This window comes from Magallana gigas, chromosome 2 (genome assembly GCF_963853765.1).
Source record: "Magallana gigas chromosome 2, xbMagGiga1.1, whole genome shotgun sequence".
In the NCBI taxonomy this organism is placed as follows: domain Eukaryota; kingdom Metazoa; phylum Mollusca; class Bivalvia; order Ostreida; family Ostreidae; genus Magallana; species Magallana gigas.
The window spans coordinates 4124579-4146603 of NC_088854.1; the positions used below are offsets into that span (position 1 = coordinate 4124579).

Below are 22025 nucleotides of genomic sequence, written 5' to 3' on the forward strand. Positions count from 1 at the left end.
TATTTTCTAAGACTTTCTGGGGGTTAAGTGAACAGAATATGGTAAAGAATGTATATTCTTAAGGAGAAGGACATAAGCAAGGCATGAAAACTGGAAAAGAAAAAAGTTTATTCCACTTCACATATTTTACTGACATTTCAGAGTAACATGCCCTGGTGTAATAGTACTCCTTGACAGTTGTGTGAGACATTCAGGGTCAAGGAGTTCTTTCCTTGGAAAAGGAAGACACTAATAATCTTAACCCAAACAATCAGTAGAAGGTCTGCCATGAAATGGAAGACCTTAATAAGAATCACATGATTTTTCAGATGAAAGTGTTCACCTTGTGAATGACCATTGGTCTTACTACACTGCTGTTCAGCAAGGTTTTTAATTATGGAAGGCTCAAAATGTACTAAGGGAAGCAACTCCAAAATAGACAAGAATGTGACATGTCTTCTATCTAGTATAGTGGTACCGTATGTTCTCCCAAATTACTTGGATGGCAGCAAAAATGAAGACAGAGATGGCTATGATAAACTGTGTAAAAGTTATTAAAAATTGATCTTGAAAATAAAGGTGGTTTGGTATAGTTAAAGGTGCCAGCTAGAACATAACATGCTGTATTTGACACTATTGATACACTTTCACAGGCATTCTAAACAAATTCCAAGGACCTTGCAAATGCCTCGCTGTTCATAACACCTAGTTATCCATGCATAGTTATGATAAAAGTTTGTCCTAAGGAGAATAAATTCTGTTGGAAAATCATTTTTATGACAGTAGTTTGTCATACTTGGTAGCATGGTCAGAAGATTAAATCTTTTTTTTTTAACATAATTTTCAAAATACTTTGGACATTTTCTCTTTCTTTTCAAATCATCCACATGCTAGAATGTTGCATTCCTTGAAAAAAAAAATATTGAGTTTGTGCTTTAAACAACTTTCCCCAAAGGTGTGAAGAACCCTTATGAATTTAGTTTCAAGTGAGCAGAGGGATGAAGGCTGTTGTCCCCCTTTCGTCACAATTATAACTTGATAAAATAAATTTCCTGAAATTTTCATTTGGTATGGTAGATTAAATTTCATCTATCTGTTTGTATGCAATAATGCTAAACAGAGACAACCATGCATTTATGACCAGTAAATATATAAATCAAATGTATTATTTTTAATTTACTAAGTCCACCCTCACTTGATGATCTTTCTTGAACTTCGGTAGTTAAAAAGAAGTTGAAATATGAAAATAAGTACATGATATCAGTATAGCATTGAATCACGATTTTTTGAAGTACGCAGTCTCATAACTGCAGCGGTGTGTGCATACAAATTGGGTAACGCGCGTTATGAAAATTTGTATGCAAGCATCGCTGCAGTTATGACACAGTATACTTTAAAAAATCATGATTTAATGCTTATATGTACATTATTTTAACTTCATGCCTTGTCTGAAAATGTGATTTATACCTTAAAATTCCTATCTTATCCTAAGGGTAAGTTTATATTAACGGAAGAGCCACAGTAACAGCCGTAAGCGTGAACTTTGATTTTCGCTTGTGACGTTGCAGTTAACAGCGTTCAACGTTTGTGACGTCATAATAAAACTCGTCATTTTAACCTTTGAGTACCCTGTGTGCATTACAGTGTTATAACTGCCGTAGCTTTCAACACACTTTATAAGCAAAAAATATGTGGAATGTAAATATTATTCATTAACACTTTATCAGCAAGAGCAAGAAATGCATATATACATATATTTTTAAGAATACACATAATGAGGTATAATGGTTAAATAAATTAAATATCCCCAGCTGTACACTAGATTATAAAATGATTGTTAACTTTAAGCATTGTTATTTGGGTCGGGATACTTCTGTGGCTGTTTGTGGACGTCATCAGCTTGGTCTGGGGTGTGGTTTGGAGTGGATGACGGAAGGTTCCCCCTACTATTTGTCTTCATTTTTCTCATACTTTTGATTCTAGCTGTAAGGTCAGCCTGTTGGTTCAGAAAAAACTGGTCCTCATCCTTCAACAGCATCAGAGGTCCAATCTGATGCGTGCTCTGTGTTTTACAGCCTTTGTTTACGCAATTTTGTTGTGAACTTGACTGGTTCAGAACACTTTTTGTTCACAGGGACTAAATTGTTAGAGTTTTGAACATCTTGTTCTGTGGTGTTGTTATTGCTGTCTTTTTCTGACTGTCAATGTGGGTCAGCCAAATGGTATGAAGAATTTGAAATTGAAATGGTGTCTTTTGAATTCTTTTTGTTCACATCATATATTTTCTTGAGTCGTTTCTGTGGGGTAGAGCTCGTCTTTTCGTCTAATGACTTCCTGGACTTGTGACCGTTGCTTGTGTCTGATTTCTCACTTCTCCTTGTGTCCATTGGTCTTTTACGAGAACTGTGTCTTGATTTCTTTTTCTCAAGCTGTTTCTTTGCCTCTTCTATGCGAAGTCTTCTAGCTAACACTTTCCTCTCAACACAGGCCACTTGGAGGGACACATGCATAGAACTTGGACTGCATTGATAGGATTTTAGTGATGAGACAAATGTTGTGAGAGGGTGATCTTGATTCAATAGTAACTTATCTGTCTTACTTGATGGATTAGCATCATCCTTATACTCTGTCGTCTTCTTGTGGTTGACACTACTTATTGTTTGAGACTGTTCCAATCTTTTGCTTTTGTTCTCTGGTTTATCTAGAATTTCAGATGGTGACTTGGAATATCTTTTCTTTTCTGGATTTTTGTTGTGTATAATGGTGTTTCCTCTAGGAGCTGCAATGGAACTTGTCTGAAGGGCACTCAGTTTGGAAGGTGTTTGTGTTCCTCTATCATTACAGGGAGTTGGTAGACTCTCCATTGGTAGACTCTCTAGTGTTGGCTTCTTTGTGGCTGTTTTGTTTGGACTTTTGCTCCATGGTTTCCTCTTGTGTTTTCCAGTTTTAGATCTGTTCTCCGAACTTGCCAATAAACTTTTTGAAATTCTTATTTCTTCTGGTTTGGTGAGTGAAGTTCTTTTGTCTGCATTCTGAAGACTCTGCTCTGTAACATTTCTGTTTTGCAGTAATGCATGGTCTTGAATTTCGGCAGAACCACCGTCCCAGATATGATTATGCATGGTTCCTTGCTGTATTTTGGGTGTGTGTCTATGTTTTTCCAACGTCACGGAACATTCCTCCAGAGCAAATGTAGGTCTACTGTTGAAGCAGTCACCTTTTCTTGGCGTAGTTTCTGTGTTTTCCCCATTTTGTGGTGGTTGAAGGTTTTGAGGTCCTAATCTTTCTACATGTACCGGACTAAGTCCACTGGTGTCACTTGTCACATTGCTGGAAGGCTCTGCATCTTCTGTATACAAATTCATCTTCATTACACTTTCAGGTTCTTCTGTAAATGTTTCTTCATTAAATAGCTCTTTTTTTATATATTTATATGGAGAAACATTGTCTGTCTCATTCAGATTATATGTCATGGTATCATTTTGTTCTAATTCAGTTGCACCTTCACTAGATAGATTTTGTGGCCATGAATGGTCAGCTGGAAACTCATCAATCTGGCAGTTAGTTGATTGTAGAAAAGTGAGCCATGCTGTGTCGACTGCTCTGATGGACTGCTTTATCCAAACCTTCATAGTCTGTATAAGTTCCTCTGGGTATAAGGCAACACCACTGTTATGCTTCGAGTACTGAAGGCTACTACAGCATTGTATAAACGCCTTCGTGCTTAGCAACAAACTCTCAATATTCAACTGAAGAATTTTCAGCATATGCTCATTGAAGTTTGTCACAAACTGATGATATGTCTGATTAAATCTGTCCATTTTCTCCACTATATCTGACATCTTGGACAGACTCTTCTGACAGAAGCTGGTCTCTCGCATTGTCCAGCTGTCATTAAAAGAATCCTGAAATTCAATTAATTGCTTCTTGAATAATGTGACAGTGCTTTCCAAGGAACAAATGCTAGCATCTGATAAAGCTGATGGATCTGTGTGAGAATTCCCTTGCAATGGAGAATTTGAGCCATCCACATTCGAATAGATGTTGCTGATGCAAGAAGTGAACATTGTGTCCTCCTCGCTGTCATCAGACAAGTAGTCAATGTCGCTTACACTGTCACTTTTTACAGGCGGGCCTTGTCTCTTCCATAGGCTCCCTTTATCTGATGGATCACCCATCCCAATGATTTGCAACCTGAATTAAAAATACAAAAATTTAGGCATATTTCATGCAACATTTGAATTAATTTTAGTTGTTAGATATACTTACACAGGACTTAATTAATACAATCCAAATGCATCCTTGTAATTATTCAGCAAGACTGAACAAAGAAACTTAAAATAATGAAAATGTGAAACATAACCTGCACCATACTCGCAATACATTGCAACTACTTAATATATGCCAGTGGATTATAAGTCAAGAAGTTGCTCTGGTTGCAAGGAAATGCAGGCTATTTAATTTTGAGGGGATCAAGTATACGGTAAAAATAACTTACCAAATCAACTAAGTAATTGTTCTTAATGTTCTGCTATAAAAAGGCATGTTAAAGAGTTGATATATAATGTTTAAAGCTGAGACACCTGAGCTTTGGATGTCTTGGGGACAGTCAGGTGTAATACATTTATTTAGTTACACTATCCCTGGTGGTAATTAACCCTCTGACTGCGGAAGGGACATATATGTCCTTTTACCGCTGGCTGCGAGAGGGACATATATGTCCTTCACGACGTCATGAACGTAAAGTCACTTCTCCCTTTCATTTTCAATAGATTTTATATCATTTTTACTCGATTTTTACTATATAGATTGATTTTCATTTTTAGAAACATCAACCTTTTGTTATAGTTAATAAAAATTATCGAATTTTTTAGCAACAATTTTGAAAATACGCTTAAGATACAGTAACTCGCGACGACTTGATGTCGTAAGCAATGAGTGTTAAAGCAATAAGAGTTGCAATTTTCATGTTGATATTTTTTTTTTACGAGAATATCTTATTTTCTTCTAAAATGACATAAAAATATCATGGTTTTTAAATTTTTTGTGTGAAAAGGCCGTTAATAAGCTTTTGAGCATAACTGATTAATTGTCGTCCTGTACAAAAATTGATTTGCTATATATTCTTTAGAAGAGAAATCTTTCCTCTGACAAAAATGAATGTTTTTTTTCAAACCGTATTTATAAAAGTTTACATATAAGTTATATATGCACTAGCAGCTTTTAACAGCAAAATAAAATTCTAAAAATTGCAGCTCGTATTACTTTAACTTTATTGCGGTTATCATCTCCGAGACTCATGCAGCCTTTAATGTGGATTATATCAAACAAATGTGAAATAAAAATAAAGACTGGTTTGAGCTGATATATATTTGCAACTTTGAGCTTCTTGCGATTCTCGTGAAACGGAGTCGCACGAAAATAAGAAAGATTAAAGTATATCATACCTATACATTTCGTTCTCCTTTTCAATTATCCCGGTTATGAGTATGAAAACATTATACAAACCAAGAAAAAAAAATGAAAAATGAATTATTCAGTCGTCATTACCTTTCCACCCCCCCCCCCCATCCCGGATCTTCATCAGAATAAAAAAAAAACAATAAATGATACATGCAGTTTCTCGAAAATTGTAAGAGTACATTATAATTTTTTTATTACGCAAATTACCGGTATCCGAATGCACACCATGAAACAAAATGCAGAGTATGGTTTTCCATGTTGACTAGCGGTATTTGAAAGTCATCAGATCGTTTTCAGAAATATGGACTCTTTAGTGCCGTACTCGAAGTTTCCCTATCTAAGATTTTCTAAAAGTACATGTATGTATCTGAAACCCTGGTAGAAGTCTGATATAAATTTTGCGAGAATCAATTGTAAGAACTGAATGAACTACCAAACTATCACAATGAATTTGCAGTCTAATAGTACCTGAAGTTTTGAAGGGAATGGAGAAATCGATCCATCATCGATTCTTTCTGACATGAATTATGTCTTGTAGAAATTTTCAAACATACTAACCATATATACAAACACATGTATTATTGGGGGTCGTCTTGGCCGTCATGCAATGATTTTGTGATGGTTTATTTGTACGTAGATACTCCTACACGTACACATACTCGAACAATTATGTACATTCATCCACTTTTGATATAAAGCACAACTTTCAAAATTAATTTGAAAATTTTTGAGAAAAATTTTTTTTTAAGAGGGGGGAGGTGTCATTAAATCTACGTATTCTTTTTTAGATATTACTTTAGTAAAAAATTAAACGACTATCATCATTTTGACCGTATATATAAAGCACGCTAGGCTCCCTTGAATACACAATAAATGCTTACAAATTCTCACTGGAAATGTACTCATTTAATTTGTAGCAGTGGTGTTTTTTTAACAAATGTCAACAAAGTAAAAACAAAATCAAGGTATTGATTTACTACGTATATAATTTATTTCTTGAAAGGTTTACTTTCACAATTGATCACATACGTTGATGTTTGAAATGTGATTAACATTTTGAAAGCAACTTCTTCAATTATATAATTACCATATAAAGGACATCATTATATGTGCTAGCGCTAAACCTATTATACTAGTCCAGTGCTTAACCCTAAGATTTAAAAAATAATTAACGAAAATACATCTTTAAATTCGATAATAAACATCTACAAATATTTAAATTACATATACACATGTAGTTGGAAATTAAAGTATTCCGGTGTGTTTAATTTAGTTGTCGTAGTTTACGTACAATATAATTTTTGAACCTAATAGAAGGGCAATGCAAGTTTTCATCATGACATCAAACGATCGTGGTGCATGAAACAGCCATAGCAAGCACACATGAACGAAAGTACAAAAGACGTATTTCATGTAGGAAAAAAACGCAACAATTTTAAGTAAATCTGAGACTAAATTAGATTGTCTTAAAAAAACAAAGACGAGCTGACAAATCGCTATTAGTAGATACTTTATATACTATATATACACGGCGAAATAAGATGTTACTATATTTCGAAACATTTGATTTTAAAGGGTTTTTTTAGCCAGATATCAGACACTATATCCTTTAACAAGATTAAATAAGCCAGTATTTTTCACAGTATAACACTACATGCACAAGTCCAGTAAAATTAAGAAATTATCAAGAATAAAGATTTATACTTGGAAAAACCTACATTTGCATACTGTGTAACAGTTGCATAAATGTAATTAAAAGGAAAGGATGTACATAAAAAATGCACAATGCCAAAGAAATGATATGGACGGTAAACAATTGGTATATTCTAATAAATTAAGGGGCTGCGAATTCTCTCTCTCTCTCTCTCTCTCTTTCTCCCTTTCGCTCTCGCTGTCTCTCTCTGTCTGTCTGTCTGTCTGTCTGTCTCTCTCTCTCTCTCTCTCTCTCTCTCTCTCTCTCTCTCTCTCTCTCTCTCTCAGAATTTTCTCTGAATGGGGAATCGTAGTTGTAGACCCTTATTGTTTTTGTGATCTGAATCTGTCTCTGATGAGATGCAGCCATGCGAAATTCTAAGAGTGATATGTAATGCACTTTGATCTAGATATATATACATGTAACCACCCCCCCCCCCCCCCTCTTCTAAAAAACTCATACAAAGACAAATTGGTTGATACAACAAGAAATGATATCGTATTTAGTATATTTGCTAAGAAACTTTTGTTTACATGCTTGAGAATATCTCATTATTGTTCTTCAACAAATGTATACAGATACATCTAAAATACTTTGTCAAAGACAAAAATGCCTCATCAAAAACATACAGTTATTATACATGTATAAACATATTATGTTCTTGCATATACAAGACAGTTGCCTTATAATCTATTCATAGTTTTCGGTAAAGATTATCGGGTTCACTGCGCAGACTTATTACATGTACGAAACGATCTGTGTTGATACTGTATATAAAGTATATATATAAATTCCCATATTGACGCTATGCTATAGTAATAGAAAACAGCTACACATATGTCCACGCTTTTCAATACAATTATTGATGAACATTTTTTTAAAACCTAAATATCCATCAAAAACAATTTTACATCTATCTAGTTATGTTCATGTAAATACAAGAATCAAATAGAAAACACCAGAATCCGAAGATTTCCACCGCTAATATGAAACGTACGAAACCATGAAGCATTGGGCTTAAATTTTGATAAAACGTAAAGTGAATAGTTTTTAGGGATGTTTGATTATTTTCTATATATATTTGTTTAAAATATCGCAGCATAATTGTAATTCCCATGCAAAAGACTAAAACTGAGCTATCAATATGTTTTTAGTCAATATTAATCTTGTGAACAAGATGTGTGATCCTGCTTGTCCGACAAATTGCCAGATGATGATGGCCTGATATACTAAGTAGATCCAACAACGTGTCGGAAGTCGTAAGTCAAAAACCAAAAAGGTGAAGAAATCAAATTTCAAAAAGCTGTTTATCTACGTTAGGCACTGTGCTTCTTCCCAAGTCAAAGGTTTCTGATCCGCTCTGCCTCTTTGTGAAAAGCGGATCGAGCGGATCAGAAACCCTTGACTTTGAAAGATGGGCACTGTGTTCTGTTAAGGTAATGTTTGTGGCTTACGTTGGATTTTTCATTCTAAGAAAATGCTACCAAGTTTATACATGATATTTCATTCACATTCATAATCTTTTTTATCAATAAATTCAAAAGATTTTGTCCGTCCGATTTTAGAACTAATAATGGTCAAATTTCTTTATTTTAAACTGCCGATTGAATAAAGTTGCAAAAATTTATCAAAATCTTCATCATATTTGGGGATTGGAGAACGTTTGGGAGTGATACATGTATATCCTAAATATGTTCAATTATAATGTTGCATTTATCATATCAATCGCTACTTGTAATTTTCAAGCAATTTCAAACAATACACTCCAAATAAGATTTGATAATTTGGTCCAATTCCGCTACTTTAAAGGTAAGAATAATTCAATTTTCAATTGTGCTACATGATACCTTTTTAAATAAAAAAAATATTTTTTTACTATAACCAAATATCTTATCAAAAGCAAAGTTTTATTTTCTAACAATATAAAAAACGGTCCGCTTTATATGTAATGATCACAGTGACTATTGAAAAACTGTTTCTTCTTGTGCTCGCGTTCTCTGTTGTAAACGGTATACTCTGACCAGTTACAATGTATTATTCACCACGTGATTTCTAAGTCAATGTAACGTGTGATTATAGTACCGCTACTCTAATTTTAGACCACGCATCACAATATAAGTTCCAACGTACCCTTTATGCATATTTATGAATCTTCTCTTCAATCAAAGGCAGACAAGTCTAAATCCCAGATATTTGCAGACCAGTAAGAGGGAAAAAAAGATTTAATTTATTGCAACGCAGTTTAAAACCATTATGACAATAAATTTATATTGGAATTTCACCAAACTTTATTAAAAAGAATTAACGCAACAAGAATGACCGAAAAAGGACCCAAAATGCGGCGATCAGCGCAGGAACCTTTTCTGATCTTCTTTTAATTGTAACCTAATACTACTTTTATTAAATTTGAGAATACTGTAAGTTTATATAACTATTAAGCCTCACATGCATTTATGATCTTTTATAATTATGTATCAAACAAATGTTGCTTTCTGCGCAACTGCAATAAATCAAAGGATACAGTCATGAAATCTTGGGAAAATTAGTGGAAAAGACAGGTAGAAAATTACGGCATTGTAATCCGCACTTGGAAATATAACGCGCACTTGTTAAATTCCTTGAACTTTGAGAAAATCCCGCGTAAAAACGTCAAAAACTCATGACGTCGTTTTTAATGTCGCAGTGACGTAAAGTTTTCTGTTCAATAACGTCGCAGCCAGAGGGTTAAGGATCCTCGACACCCCGTGATTTCTACTTTTTATGATAGTACATCACAACATGGCGGTGATTTTAGGGCATTGTGAAACAGTTTATATCGCCCAACTTTGTTGTTTATATCTGTGGCGCATTGGGGGTTGCTTTGGTTTACCTACCCGCAGGTCCTGAGTTTGAATGCTGCAGGAACTTCAGGCACGTAGCATTGCCCCCCCCCCCCCACTTTTTTGCGCAACAAAGATTTTTCTTATAATATACATACAAAAAATTGAATTAAGAAGGAGTCCCCCCCCCACTTTTATGGGGGCCATGTAAGAATTGAATTGAAAATACGGAAATAAAGAGCGAAATTGAAGTTTAAGGTATATATACATGCCAGTTTAGTGTTATCTTCTGCTTGAGAAAATGAAAGAAAATAGTTCGGAACAGTGTTACAATGTGAGCACTAATGTTTGCAATTTTGAAAATTTAGCAAATTAAAAACAGGTTTTCATAAACGTATAAAGTGATGCCATAGAGTATGGTACTTACGAAAATGAAAAAAAAAACGTAGGTCCCAATATGTTGTTTTTGAATTTTCGCGCGTGGGTGTCTTCGAATTTGAAACATTCGTTCTTGTATTTTTCGTTCATTTACATAAGCACTCACCTTTAATGAAGGGTTACAATTTAAAAAAATACAACATATCTAAATCAAACCTCAAATTTTAGAAAATATTTTTTTTCAAAATGAAAGTTTCTAAAATTTGAAAACTTTACTCGAGTTTTTTTCTCGTCAAATTATCAAGTACCGGCCACGACTAAAATGTCTGCTCCCATAGAAAATAATGACAGTCGTCTGAGTCGAGGACACATTTATCGTGTGTTTATGATTTAGCATTACATTGCCATATATATGTAACAGTAAAAGTTATATGCGAAGTCGCTAATATTTCGAACTATATTGTATTCGTAGATTGTTAAAAGAAATAATGGCAACTGCACTATCATACTCCAGAGTTAGGTATCAAAAATTGAGGAATTTGTCCAGATTTTCAAAGATTTTGCGATTGCAGTCTTCAAGATGTTGTCAAGAAAGAGGTACGTTTGATATCAATTCCACAAAGTTTTTTTTTTTAATTATTTCTCTTTTAAAAGGTTTTATCACGTACCAACCAAGTTGATATTCGGATTCATATGAAATTTTTGGAAAGAAAGTCAGATCATTTATTGTAATGTCATAGTCACTCATAAATATCAACGTTTGATACATCTTGATTGACAGACAACTTGCCTGAGTTTGGGAGCAGTGTCTTGTCAGAGCTGTCCATGATTGACCCAGATCTCGATGTTGGGAAAAAACTTGCAAACCCTATTGAACTTCAGAAAAACATTGAGGCTAGAGGACTCGAAAACATAAACATACAGAAACTGGTACTATTCAAATTTTAAAATGCATGTGTTGTTTATAAATGGATAGATTGTGTTTAACTTTAATAACCATTGGTGGCTTTTTAAAAATAAGAAAAGAAATGTCTAAAGACCTGTAAACTATAATATTACATATGCATGTAATAAAATGTTACAGGCAATAAAGTATGGTAGAATGATGAAGATTAAACAGGAAAAGGATGCTTTGGATCAAGAAAGAAAAATGTTAAACAATCAGATTCAAACAATGATTAAAGAAAAGGTAGGACCAGAGCAACAATGTTGAAGCTAGCCAAAACATGGTTGACATGGTTTTTTTAATGGATTTCAATAAACCAATGCTGTCTATTGGTTATTTTTGCAGATTCAAAATGAGGAAATTGAAAATGTCAAAGTTAAAGCTAGGGGTTTGCGAGAACAACATGATACAGTAGTGGTAAGTTGCATCCTTGATTACTAATATTACTAGTCTTCTGAAAACTATCAAGAGGATGATCTCTCTCTCTCTTTTTTTTTTTTAGAAATCCCTACAGGATGTGCATCATGAAGTGAATTTGATGGCATTTGGTCTCCCTAATACACTCAGCCTCCTGACTGTGAGTGCATTTTAGGGACTTTGACACGATTTTAGATCAAAATTTTATTTTCTATTTTTAGCTCACCGAGACGAAGTCAGGGGGAGCTTATGCTATACCCTCGGCGTCGGCGTCCGGACCTGGTTAAGGTTTTTGTTGCAAGTCCTGTATCTAAGCTGTTACTTGTCTTATCTTCACCAAACTTGCATGGATGATACATCTGGGCCTACTTATGGACATGAAAGACTTGGATGCTGAATCTGAGTCCTAAATTTCAGATGCTGGAGGAGGTTAAGGTTGTTGGACCAGGTTAAAGTTTTTGTTGCAGGTGCCCTTTGATAGCAATATCTAAGTTACTGCAGGTCTGTACTTCACCAAACTTGCATTGATGGTGTGTCTTATGATACTGATGCACCAGACAGGCTTGAGTGCTGAATCTGAGCTATAGGTTTCGGATGCTGGAGGAGGTTAAGGTTTTTGGAGCAGGTTAAAGTTTTTGTTGCAGGTGCCCTTTGATAGCAATATATAAGTTACTGCTGGTCCGTACTTCACCAAACTTGCATTGATGGTGTGTCTTAGGATACTGATGCACCAGACAGGCTTGGGTGCTGAATCTGAGCTATAGGTTACAGATGCTGAAGGAGGTTAAGGTTTTTAGAGCTGGTTAAAGTTTTTGTTGCAGGTGCCCTCTGATGACTACTTGTCCTAACTTCACCAGACTTCCATGGATACTGATGCACCAGACAGGCTTGAATGCTGAATCTGAGCCATAGGTTTCGGATGCTGGAGGAGGTTAAGGTTTTTAGAGCTGGTTAAAGTTTTTGAAACAGGTGCCCTCTGATGATTATATCTTAGTTATTACTTGTCCTAACTTCACCAGGTTGTGTGTCTTATGATACTGATGCACCTGACATGCTTGAATGCTGAGTCTGAGCCATAGGTTTCAGATGCTTGTTATGGTTAAGTTTTTTGGAACAGGTCACATGTTTAATAGATTATAGTACTATTTCAAACTTGCATAGTTGATTAAACTGTAATATGAATAAATCGCAGAGGAAGCTTCAGATGCAGAGCTTGATCTCCATTATCAAGGATGCTAAAAAATATATTTTAGTTATTACAGGTCCTAACTTCACCAAACTTGAATGGATGGTGTGTCTTATGATACAGATGTACTTGACAGGCATGGATGTTGAATCTGAGCCATAGGTTGCGGATGCTGGAGCAGGTTAAGGTTTTAATTGCTAGTGCCCTCTGATGATGATATCTTAGTTATTACTGGTCTGAACTTCACCAAACTTGCATGGAGATGCGTCTTATGTATACTGATGCACCTGACAGGCTTGAATGCTGAATCTGAGCCATAGGTTTCGGATGCTGGATGAGGTTTAGTTTTTTTGGATAAGGTCACATGTTTTATGGATGATAGCTTGCATAGTTGATTTAACTATATTATAAATGAAACGCAGAGGTTGCTTCAGATGCAGAGCCTGATCTCCATTATCAAGGATGCTAAAGAAATCTTCTACCTCACACAAACCTGCTTGATAGATAGATGTGTTTTTTGATAAATGATATAACATGATTCCTATGATACAGTATTGTATGGTATGAAACAATATTGTTTAATATGATACAATATAATAGCATATGTAATACATGTATTATAAAAAGTTATATGATACGATATGATATTGTATCAATTTTTTTGATATTTTATGTTATGATATTGTATCATGATATCGTTATGTATAGTATTGTATATTATGATACAATATTGTATAATATTATATTGTTTTATTAATTTATTATTTTATCACATGATACTATTACATAAGATATTGCAAAATATAATATTGTATCCTATGATACAATATTGTATATTCTATAATAATGTATCATACGATATTGTATAATATGATATTAGTTTCTTTAATATAGAATGATATCACATGAAATTGTAAAATATGATACTGAAATATTATATAATATCGTATCATACAATATTGTATAATTATATGATATTGGTTTATAATATGATATATTATCACATCACATGAAATTTTAGTGTATGATATTGTAAAATATATTATTGTATCATATGATACAATATGTATAATATAATATTGTATTATATAATATTTTACTTTATCACATAATATTGTATCATATTATGTATCAAAAATGATACAGAATCATACAATATCATACTATATTATACAATATAATATCATATGTTTCAATGTTATGATGTATTATGTAATATGATATTGTAATATAATACTATATTGTTTTATATATTATGATATTGTATTATGTGATCAAATACAATAACGTATTACACAATACAATGTCATATCATACGTTACAATATCATATCTCATCATTGTTTATTATGGTATTTTATTGCATTATATGATATATGTTGGAAATATGATAGGATGCAATATTTTATTTTATATTATTGTATTGATTAACATATGAACATATGATTATCATACAATTTTTTAACAGATGACATGTGATATTGTGTCAAAACAGAATCCATGAATATCCAAGATCATGAAGTATGATTTTCATTTAATATGATAAAGGTGGTCTCATAAAGGTGAAGTTTCATAAGGGTGATGTCTCATCTTCAGTGAGCTTTGTAATCTGTGATTACCTATGTTTTATGTATAAAATGGTTTACTTGGGCATTTGAATTTTTGACCTAATTTTCATTGTTAGAAGTCAAGTTATAAGAGAGATACAGGGGTAAGAATTCATTGTTATGTAAACAAAGCTTGAGTCTTATATTTGTTTACTATGGAATTAATATTTCTTTGAAAATGACTCATGGCAAACAGGTAAACAGAAGAAAGCAAATTTTGATTGAAACTTATACCAATAAAACACATGTGTAAACAATAACAAGGCTCAACCTTTTTTTTTTTTACAAAATAAAAAATTTGAAACACTGTATCTTGCTTATACATGTAACCCAATAATTGATGTTCAAATTTTGGTGAAGCATTAATCATGTTCAAATTTTGATAAAGTTTCCTCCAAAATGAAGTTTAATGTTTATCTTCTAATTGAGGTATATTTCATCATAGAATTAGAGATAGAGTTTGACTCAATTGTTTGGGGAGTACTTGATTCATGCTATTTTTTTTAGCCAGTGGATAATGAAGAGGTTCTGGAGGTCTTTGGATCTACTGGTAAGAGGTAGAAAAAAAGGTCGTAATTGTCATGATTTCTTTTCATTTGATCTTTATATGAATATACTTAAGCATATACATTAATGTTATTTAAAAGGAACATAACTGATCTAACATACTAGTACATATACTATAATTCTGATTTGAAAACAGTCTGATTTATTGCTGTAATATTTGTACCATTTTACATTTCTACAGAGATCAAACAGAAAAAAGATAATTTCTCTCATATTGAAGTTGCTGAGAAGACTGATTTGATCAAATTCAGGTAAAAGATTGAAGATCCTATTGGGACATAAATTTGTCTCTCTAAATGTTTCACAGGTCAACAACACTCAATGGAATCTTGTTTTAAAAAGTCTTGTTGAAAATGCATGTACTGTAAACTTGTAGGACAGCTGTAATGTTCAGCATAGTACTGGTGATAATCAACACATATTTGTAATTTTTGGTTTCAAAGCCCAACTCTTATGTACTGTACTTCTTTACTAGGGATTGGTTTAACTGAAACATACAAATCGGAACTTAATACATGTACTATTGATTTTAAATCTTCCAGTTCAGTTGGAGATCAAGCTTTTTATTTCACCGCTGAAGCAGCAGAGTTACACCAGCATCTTCTGTCTTATTTCTCTACACGGGTTGTGGACCAGGGATTCATTCCAATGAAGACACCTGATTTTTTCAAAGATTTTGTCATTGTAAGAATGAAATTGTCACTCATAGACAGTCCTTAAAGGCTACAATTTGTATAAACATGGATCTTTGTATGAGATCTTTTCTTATGATGCAACTCTGTCTTTTTCAGGAAGGCTGTGGAATCCACAAAGAAATGGTAAAATATGCAGATATTTTATAGAAAATATGTACTTATAGTTGTTGCAGGAATGAATTTCAATACATTGTGAATTTCAGAAAGAAATATTGTAATTGTATTGGTGTACAGAATTTGAATTGATTAACTTTTGCATTTTGATCCCTTGTTATTAAAAATCTGATAACTTTACATTATGATTGTTTATAATATGTTTGAGAAAATTGGAATGATTCTTTCATATTATTTTCCTGTGATGTCATATGTTACAGGCATACCTGATGCATCAGCCCTATGTGGATCAAGGAATACAGTATTGTGTTTTAGGAACCTCTGAAGCATCTTTTGCAGGTTTACAATTCATGATTAACAATTACCTGAACAAAAGACGTTCAGAAATCAATGGTTTTAAGCCTCTATGCAAATTTGACTAATTTTGATTTGTTGGCATTTCTTAGTCATGTTATGTTTTTACTTATTGTTCATAGCATATCTTACAAAGATGAATATTTCCCAGAAATCTTTGCCCCTTCAGCTCATGTCAGTGGGTCCCAGCTATAGTCCAGGTAAGTGTCTTAATCATAATATTTGAGAATGATTCTAGTTTCAGCAGAGCTTTTCTGATACATGTTGGTATACTGGCATGTGCAAATGTCTAATTAAGGAAAATGTCAAAAGAAATTTGGAATAGAAATTAATCTAATCTGATCTGAGGCTTTGAATTATCTGGATACTTTGGATTTAGCAAAATCAAATTACGAAAGTGCTCAATTAAAATTAATTATATGTTAATGGACATTTACATGCATGCTTATTTTTTTACAGTGAGAAAGTCGTTGTACCCAGGGCTATTTTCTGCAGCCCAAACTTCAAAAGTAAGTGCCATTGATATAAACTATTTAGAAGTAAAATCATTGATTTTTAACATGAACTCTCTATTTAGTCTTTATTAAACCAATTGAATATTTTTAGAGGGAAATAATAAGTTAAATACAAAGAAGGTATCTTTTTCTGAAGTGATTTATACCGTTGGATTCAAGTAACACTGTACCGTATATTTTTATATATTTGTGCGTCATATTAGTTTCCTGTTATTTGAGGTAAACCTGTTAGGAGTTAATTCCACTTCTGAGGAGAGCTATTCAACTTTTACAGAACTACAACAACTAATACTGGAAATGTACAAACAACTGGAAATACCACTAAGGTCCGTTTCTTTTAAAATCTTTTCTGAAGTAGCTTTTATTTTAAAGAAACAAGTGTGTGCCTTAATTGAGAAAATTTGATACTGCATCTGATATATCCGAGTTGTAAAATTCGTTTTACTTTTTCAGACTGATATTAGTTCCAGCTCATAAGCTGAAATTGTCAGAAGAGATTCGTGCAGAATTACAGATATGGACCCCAAGTTTACAAGAATATTTATCGGTATTTATGTTAACAATATGTGATTGATATAGGTACAAATGATTGATATAGGTACCAAATTTATTTTCATAGAAAAATGTTTTGGACAGCATGAAGCTCTTCCTATACAAGGTTTAAAAAAAAAAAAAAAAGAAAGTGGGGGGGGGGGGGGGGAGGGGGTGTAAATTAAACTGCCTTTTATTAGTATAAATTTGGTAGCAATTTAATTTCATTCCTTATAAAGAATTCAATTTTTTATCATTTATTTCATTCATTTATTTTCATAAATACATATATATGTCTTGATTATCAGAGAAAAGAATGTAGGCAATTTTGACATCCAATTTAATGCTTAATTAATAGTACATGTACTAGTAGGATATCGATATCAGAACTTATGTTTATGTCTATTGAGATAAATGATAATGTTTAAATCACTAGATATATTACCTGTAAGTTGATTTTCTAAAAACTTATCATCTCATCTTTATTGTCTTAAGTTAATGTATCTGTTGTGTTAAGTTAATATATCTGTTGTGTTAAGTTAATATATCTGTTGTGTTAAGTTAATGTATCTGTTGTGTTAAGTTAATGTATCTGTTGTGTTAAATTAATGTATCTGTGATACATGTATTTGTATACTAGGTGGCATCCATATCCGTTCTGGGAGACTACATCAGTAGACGATTGGCTGTCGGACCAGTGGGCATCCCAGAATTCCAGGCTTCTACTCTTCACATGGTGAGTAAAAAAAACAGTCTTCAACAACTTTAGTTATTTTGTTTTGAAGTTTTGTAAAAAGATATAGATATTTTAGTAGGTCAGTGTTGTATAATACTTTTAGCCTCTTTATCAGTACTTTTTGTTATGTTTACTTTTTGTTTTAATGACTGAATTTGACTTCTACAATAAGAATTAAACTTCTTAATTATGAATACAATATAAAAACGACTTTACCCAAGATATAAATGAACCAGATATATAAAACTTAACTTACAGGAAATGAAAACTAAGATTAACTTTTTGAATTAATTACAACAAAAAACCCTAAAACCTAGCTTAACAGGAACCTCCCACACACAAATAAAAGGGGAGTCGGGAGAAAAGTAGTTAGTGAAACCAGCTGTTTTTCTTCTCAAATAAGAAGAGACACGAGTTAATACATGTATATAGAAAAGAGAACAATAGAAACTGTTATGAAAGATATTGGCTATGGAATAAAAGTGGGCATAACCAAACGAAAAAAATGAATGACAAATTGGCTGGAATACAAATAAATATGATTGGAAGCAAAATCCTGATCTACCGCAATATGTACATTGAGTTTGGGAGACGTATATATGATCATGTAATGATTTTGTAGGTGTATGGCGAAGTGCTCGATACGACCAGGCTGATAGCAGTGCTGCTGGAACATGGATCTCTAGACAAGAAAGCTGTGAGCCAAACTAATAATCCTCCAGAAATATATCAGTGTTTAACAAATTGATTTAGTTATATGTATATCAAGAAAACTTATTTTATGTTTTTTATTTGAAGATTAAATGTTCATAGAGTTTATTAACTGTTTGAGTTAATTTTATTTTTAGCGAATTACAGAATACCGGTAGAATTTTCAATAGCTTGCTTGATTGATTTTACAATTTGGTCAGCCAGGTATCACATCAGGTCTAAATCTAGGCTGGTGATTACTTGGGTATGACTTCAAGAAAGTTGGTTATATTTAGACAAGTTGCTGTCCTTTAAAAAAGGACTACAATACGTGGACCATTTGCATGTGTTTCCAACGAAAACGTGAAAGCCTTAAAATTATCAGAGATTCCACCCACTCTCGCCCCTGCTTTTATTACCACTAAATTTGTACGTTGTATTACGTATATGTACAGCCCTGACATTTTATCTCAGAATTTAAAGGGTTCATACTTCTAAGATAATTATGATATATCTATTAATGAAGTTTGCATGTATAGTATCAGGCATTCGGCGAAATCTACTACTGTTAACCAACTTTTATTCGCCTGCGAAAAATTTCCACGAGGTTCGCGAGGGCCTCGTTGTCGCGAATATTTCTCGCAGCGCGAACCATTCATTTTTGTATGGTTGTTATAGTAAGACTGGTATGGAGAACGCTTGGCCGCGAACAATAGTCGTAGCAAACCAATTTATCAGAAGTAAATCGCGAAATAAAGTAGTCGCGAATAATAGTAGGTTTACAGTATTTGCGCACACATTACGATTTGCACTCTTTTGTTAACTATGCAGTGACAGCTTTGTGTAATTAATTTCATATTTTGATACATTTTTCTTGAGATTTAAACTTTTATACAGTGACATAATTATTCAATCATACCTAAATGTTTAACAAATTTTAATCGGGAAGTTCTCTAGTCTCGCCTACTATAAAAGTAAAGTTAAGCCACATGTGTATTCGGAAAACAACAAAATATTGCTAATATGCTATTTGATGCATGTTGTAGTTTTGGCATAACATTAACTTATTTCATAATACTGACATTTCATATCAAAGCCGATCATTTCTTTGAAATGAATACTTTGTTTCTGTACTGTTTACGGACAACTTTACAATTACAGCGCCTTTGAACTTATGTGTGCATATGGCATGTAATCCCGATCCCGATACAGATAAACGTGTGCTTGCCTGGTTCCCCGAGCTACCCATTACGCACAGGAACCAGGCTAGCTCATGCGCAGGCTTAATTTTCCCCAAAGCATCCGGTTTAACCTCGCTTATATATTTTCTGCGTGGACCTCAAGGTCCACGCAAAAATATTTGCACTTTTTATGCTTTTGGGGGGTTTATTACATGTTTTATCCAACAGTATTTCTTTAGTTTGATCTAATAAATCAGCTTTAGCACAAAATACTATTAGTTCTGTATGTTGTACCACGAATTGAGGAACCATTATGTACAGTAAGAAAAATTCATTCTTTTTTAGCTTTTACTTGAATAAGTCTCCCTTTTTTTCTTCAGAAATATCTTTTGAATAACATAAAATATTTTCCAAATTATTCTGAGCACAGCAGTTAGTACTCTAGAATCTAGTGCTGACCAGGCGAAGATTCTTTTCAAAAGAATATGAATGTAATAACTAACAAAAGGTGAGAGTGTTTTAGAGCCTTTCTTTGTGCAATATACATTGTAAATGGGTTGAATGAAAAATAACAATCTACACTGTCTAGATTAATTAGTGCATATGTTTGTTAGATATAATTCACTTTCATGAAGTCATACCTGAGTTACCACAAGAGCTAGATTCAGACCTGATATGATACCTGATAACCAAATTTTTTACCCATTAAGCAATCCAGCAAGCTATCGAAATAAAAAGTTAAATCCTTCACCGTGCCATGAAGGTGCATAGGGGCAGTGCTAATCTCCGGTTTCCCTGGTGCGAAGCTGATGAGAGTCATTGAGTCCCTCTGGATGGAACACCAGTCCATCTCAGTTTAACCCCCAGCTTAAGCCGGTACCCAATTTCAGCTGGATGGACTGAGACAATGTAGATAAAGTGCCTTGTGAGTTTGAACCAGCGACCTTTTGATCACTGGCCTAACGCCCATGACCACTGAGCCATATTGTGCTCCACTATTGAGATTAGACTATTGAAAACTCTACCAATATTCTGTAATTTGCTGTACTGACCTTGTGCACTGCTGATGTTGAGTGTTATTGAGTGATGTTTGAGTGTTAAATTGTTTCTGTATATTAAAACTCCATATTCTCTCTGTTGTAGGGTACCTACCAGATGATGAAATCAAACATCTTTAACCAGTTCAACAATGATGTTTAGATAAAACTGAAATAAATTAATATACATTGTACTTGCATATGAAATATGCTTGGTTTTAGTGTGGTTTATATTGGAAGAAAATAACATGAATTATTTTTTAAAGAAAAAAATAGTAATTTGTATATACATATACATACAGGTTAAAGATAAGAGAAAGTCATTGTAATGTTCAGAAAGCAACAGACTGGAAACTTCAGAAAAAAAAGTATAAAAGAATTGTCCAGGTCGTTGAATGTTCCTGATAAATACATCAAACAGAATTATTTATCCAAAAGATATGCTACCTTATTTGAAAATTAAGATGAATCGTTTTTAGCTCACCTGAGCTGAAAGCTCAAGTGAGCTATTCTGATCACATTTTGTCCGTCGTCCGTCTGTCCGTCCGTCCGTCTGTAAACTTTTTACATTTTGAACTTCTTCTCTAAAACTGCTTATCCAATTTCAACCAAATTTGGCACAAAGCAATCTTTATGGGAGGGCGAATATACATTGCAAAAATTAAAGTCCGATCTGTATTCAAAGCGGAGAAAACCTAGAAACTGTAGAAAAAGGGGGGTGCATTTTTAAAAATCTTCTTCTCAAGAACTACCGAGGCAAATTCAACGTAGTTTAGCATAAATTATCCTTATGGAAAGGAAAATATAAATTGCAAAAATCAAGGGGTAATTTTGTTTCAAATCTAAGTTATTACGAAATAATAATAAAGGAAAGGCGTGTTTCAATCAGTTTAATAGCTTCGGGCTCGGCATCCGGTAAAATGGGTAGGCAAGACTTGGCCTGGGCAAAACAAAAGATTGGCAGTTATTAATCTGCCAATCTCATTAAAATTTCAGGATATTTGATGGACTAGTATATTTGTATTCGCTGTAGATATTGCTGCAAAATCAATGCGTATTTGGAATTGACGATTGTCGATCTGCCCCGGCATTTATTTTGCCACGGCCCGGGTTTGCAT

The 22025-nt window shown here is 33.4% G+C and overlaps 2 protein-coding genes across 3 annotated transcripts; one reads left to right on the forward strand and one right to left on the reverse strand.

The window, feature by feature from the left end:
- Positions 1–1673: 1673 nt before the first annotated feature.
- On the reverse strand, positions 1674–10425 carry LOC105330839 (muscle M-line assembly protein unc-89). The gene is made up of 2 exons (XM_011432763.4): positions 10382–10425; positions 1674–4173 (listed from the first exon to the last, which is right to left on the reverse strand). The coding sequence occupies exon 2, from the start codon at positions 4155–4157 to the stop codon at positions 2181–2183; it is 1977 nt and encodes a 658-aa protein (XP_011431065.3). The 5' UTR covers positions 4158–4173; positions 10382–10425; the 3' UTR covers positions 1674–2180.
- A 223-nt stretch (positions 10426–10648) lies between these two features.
- On the forward strand, positions 10649–21118 carry LOC105330840 (serine--tRNA synthetase-like protein Slimp). 2 transcript variants are annotated; one of them, XM_034447100.2, is made up of 17 exons: positions 10649–10929; positions 11114–11262; positions 11417–11521; positions 11624–11695; positions 11781–11855; positions 14995–15037; positions 15236–15305; positions 15597–15738; positions 15846–15872; positions 16124–16202; positions 16340–16417; positions 16677–16726; positions 16952–17058; positions 17186–17279; positions 17904–17999; positions 18622–18696; positions 21014–21118. In XM_034447100.2, the coding sequence occupies exons 1-17, from the start codon at positions 10821–10823 to the stop codon at positions 21068–21070; spliced, it is 1428 nt and encodes a 475-aa protein (XP_034302991.2). In that variant the 5' UTR covers positions 10649–10820; the 3' UTR covers positions 21071–21118. The 2 variants fall into 2 exon arrangements, with proteins under 2 accessions (XP_034302991.2, XP_065930678.1); XM_066074606.1 differs by lacking the exon at positions 11417–11521.
- The last annotated feature ends 907 nt before the right edge of the window (positions 21119–22025 follow it).

Excerpts from the sequence above, each read along its gene's own strand:
- LOC105330839 (XM_011432763.4), bottom strand. The coding sequence starts at position 4,157 with ATGGGTGATCCATCAGATAAAGGGAGCCTATGGAAGAGACAAGGCCCG.
- LOC105330840 (XM_034447100.2), top strand. The coding sequence starts at position 10,821 with ATGGCAACTGCACTATCATACTCCAGAGTTAGGTATCAAAAATTGAGG. Across the intron at positions 10,930-11,113 it reads AAGATGTTGTCAAGAAAGAG|ACAACTTGCCTGAGTTTGGG; the intron begins GTACGTTTGATA and ends CTTGATTGACAG. Across the intron at positions 11,696-11,780 it reads AACAACATGATACAGTAGTG|AAATCCCTACAGGATGTGCA; the intron begins GTAAGTTGCATC and ends TTTTTTTTTTAG.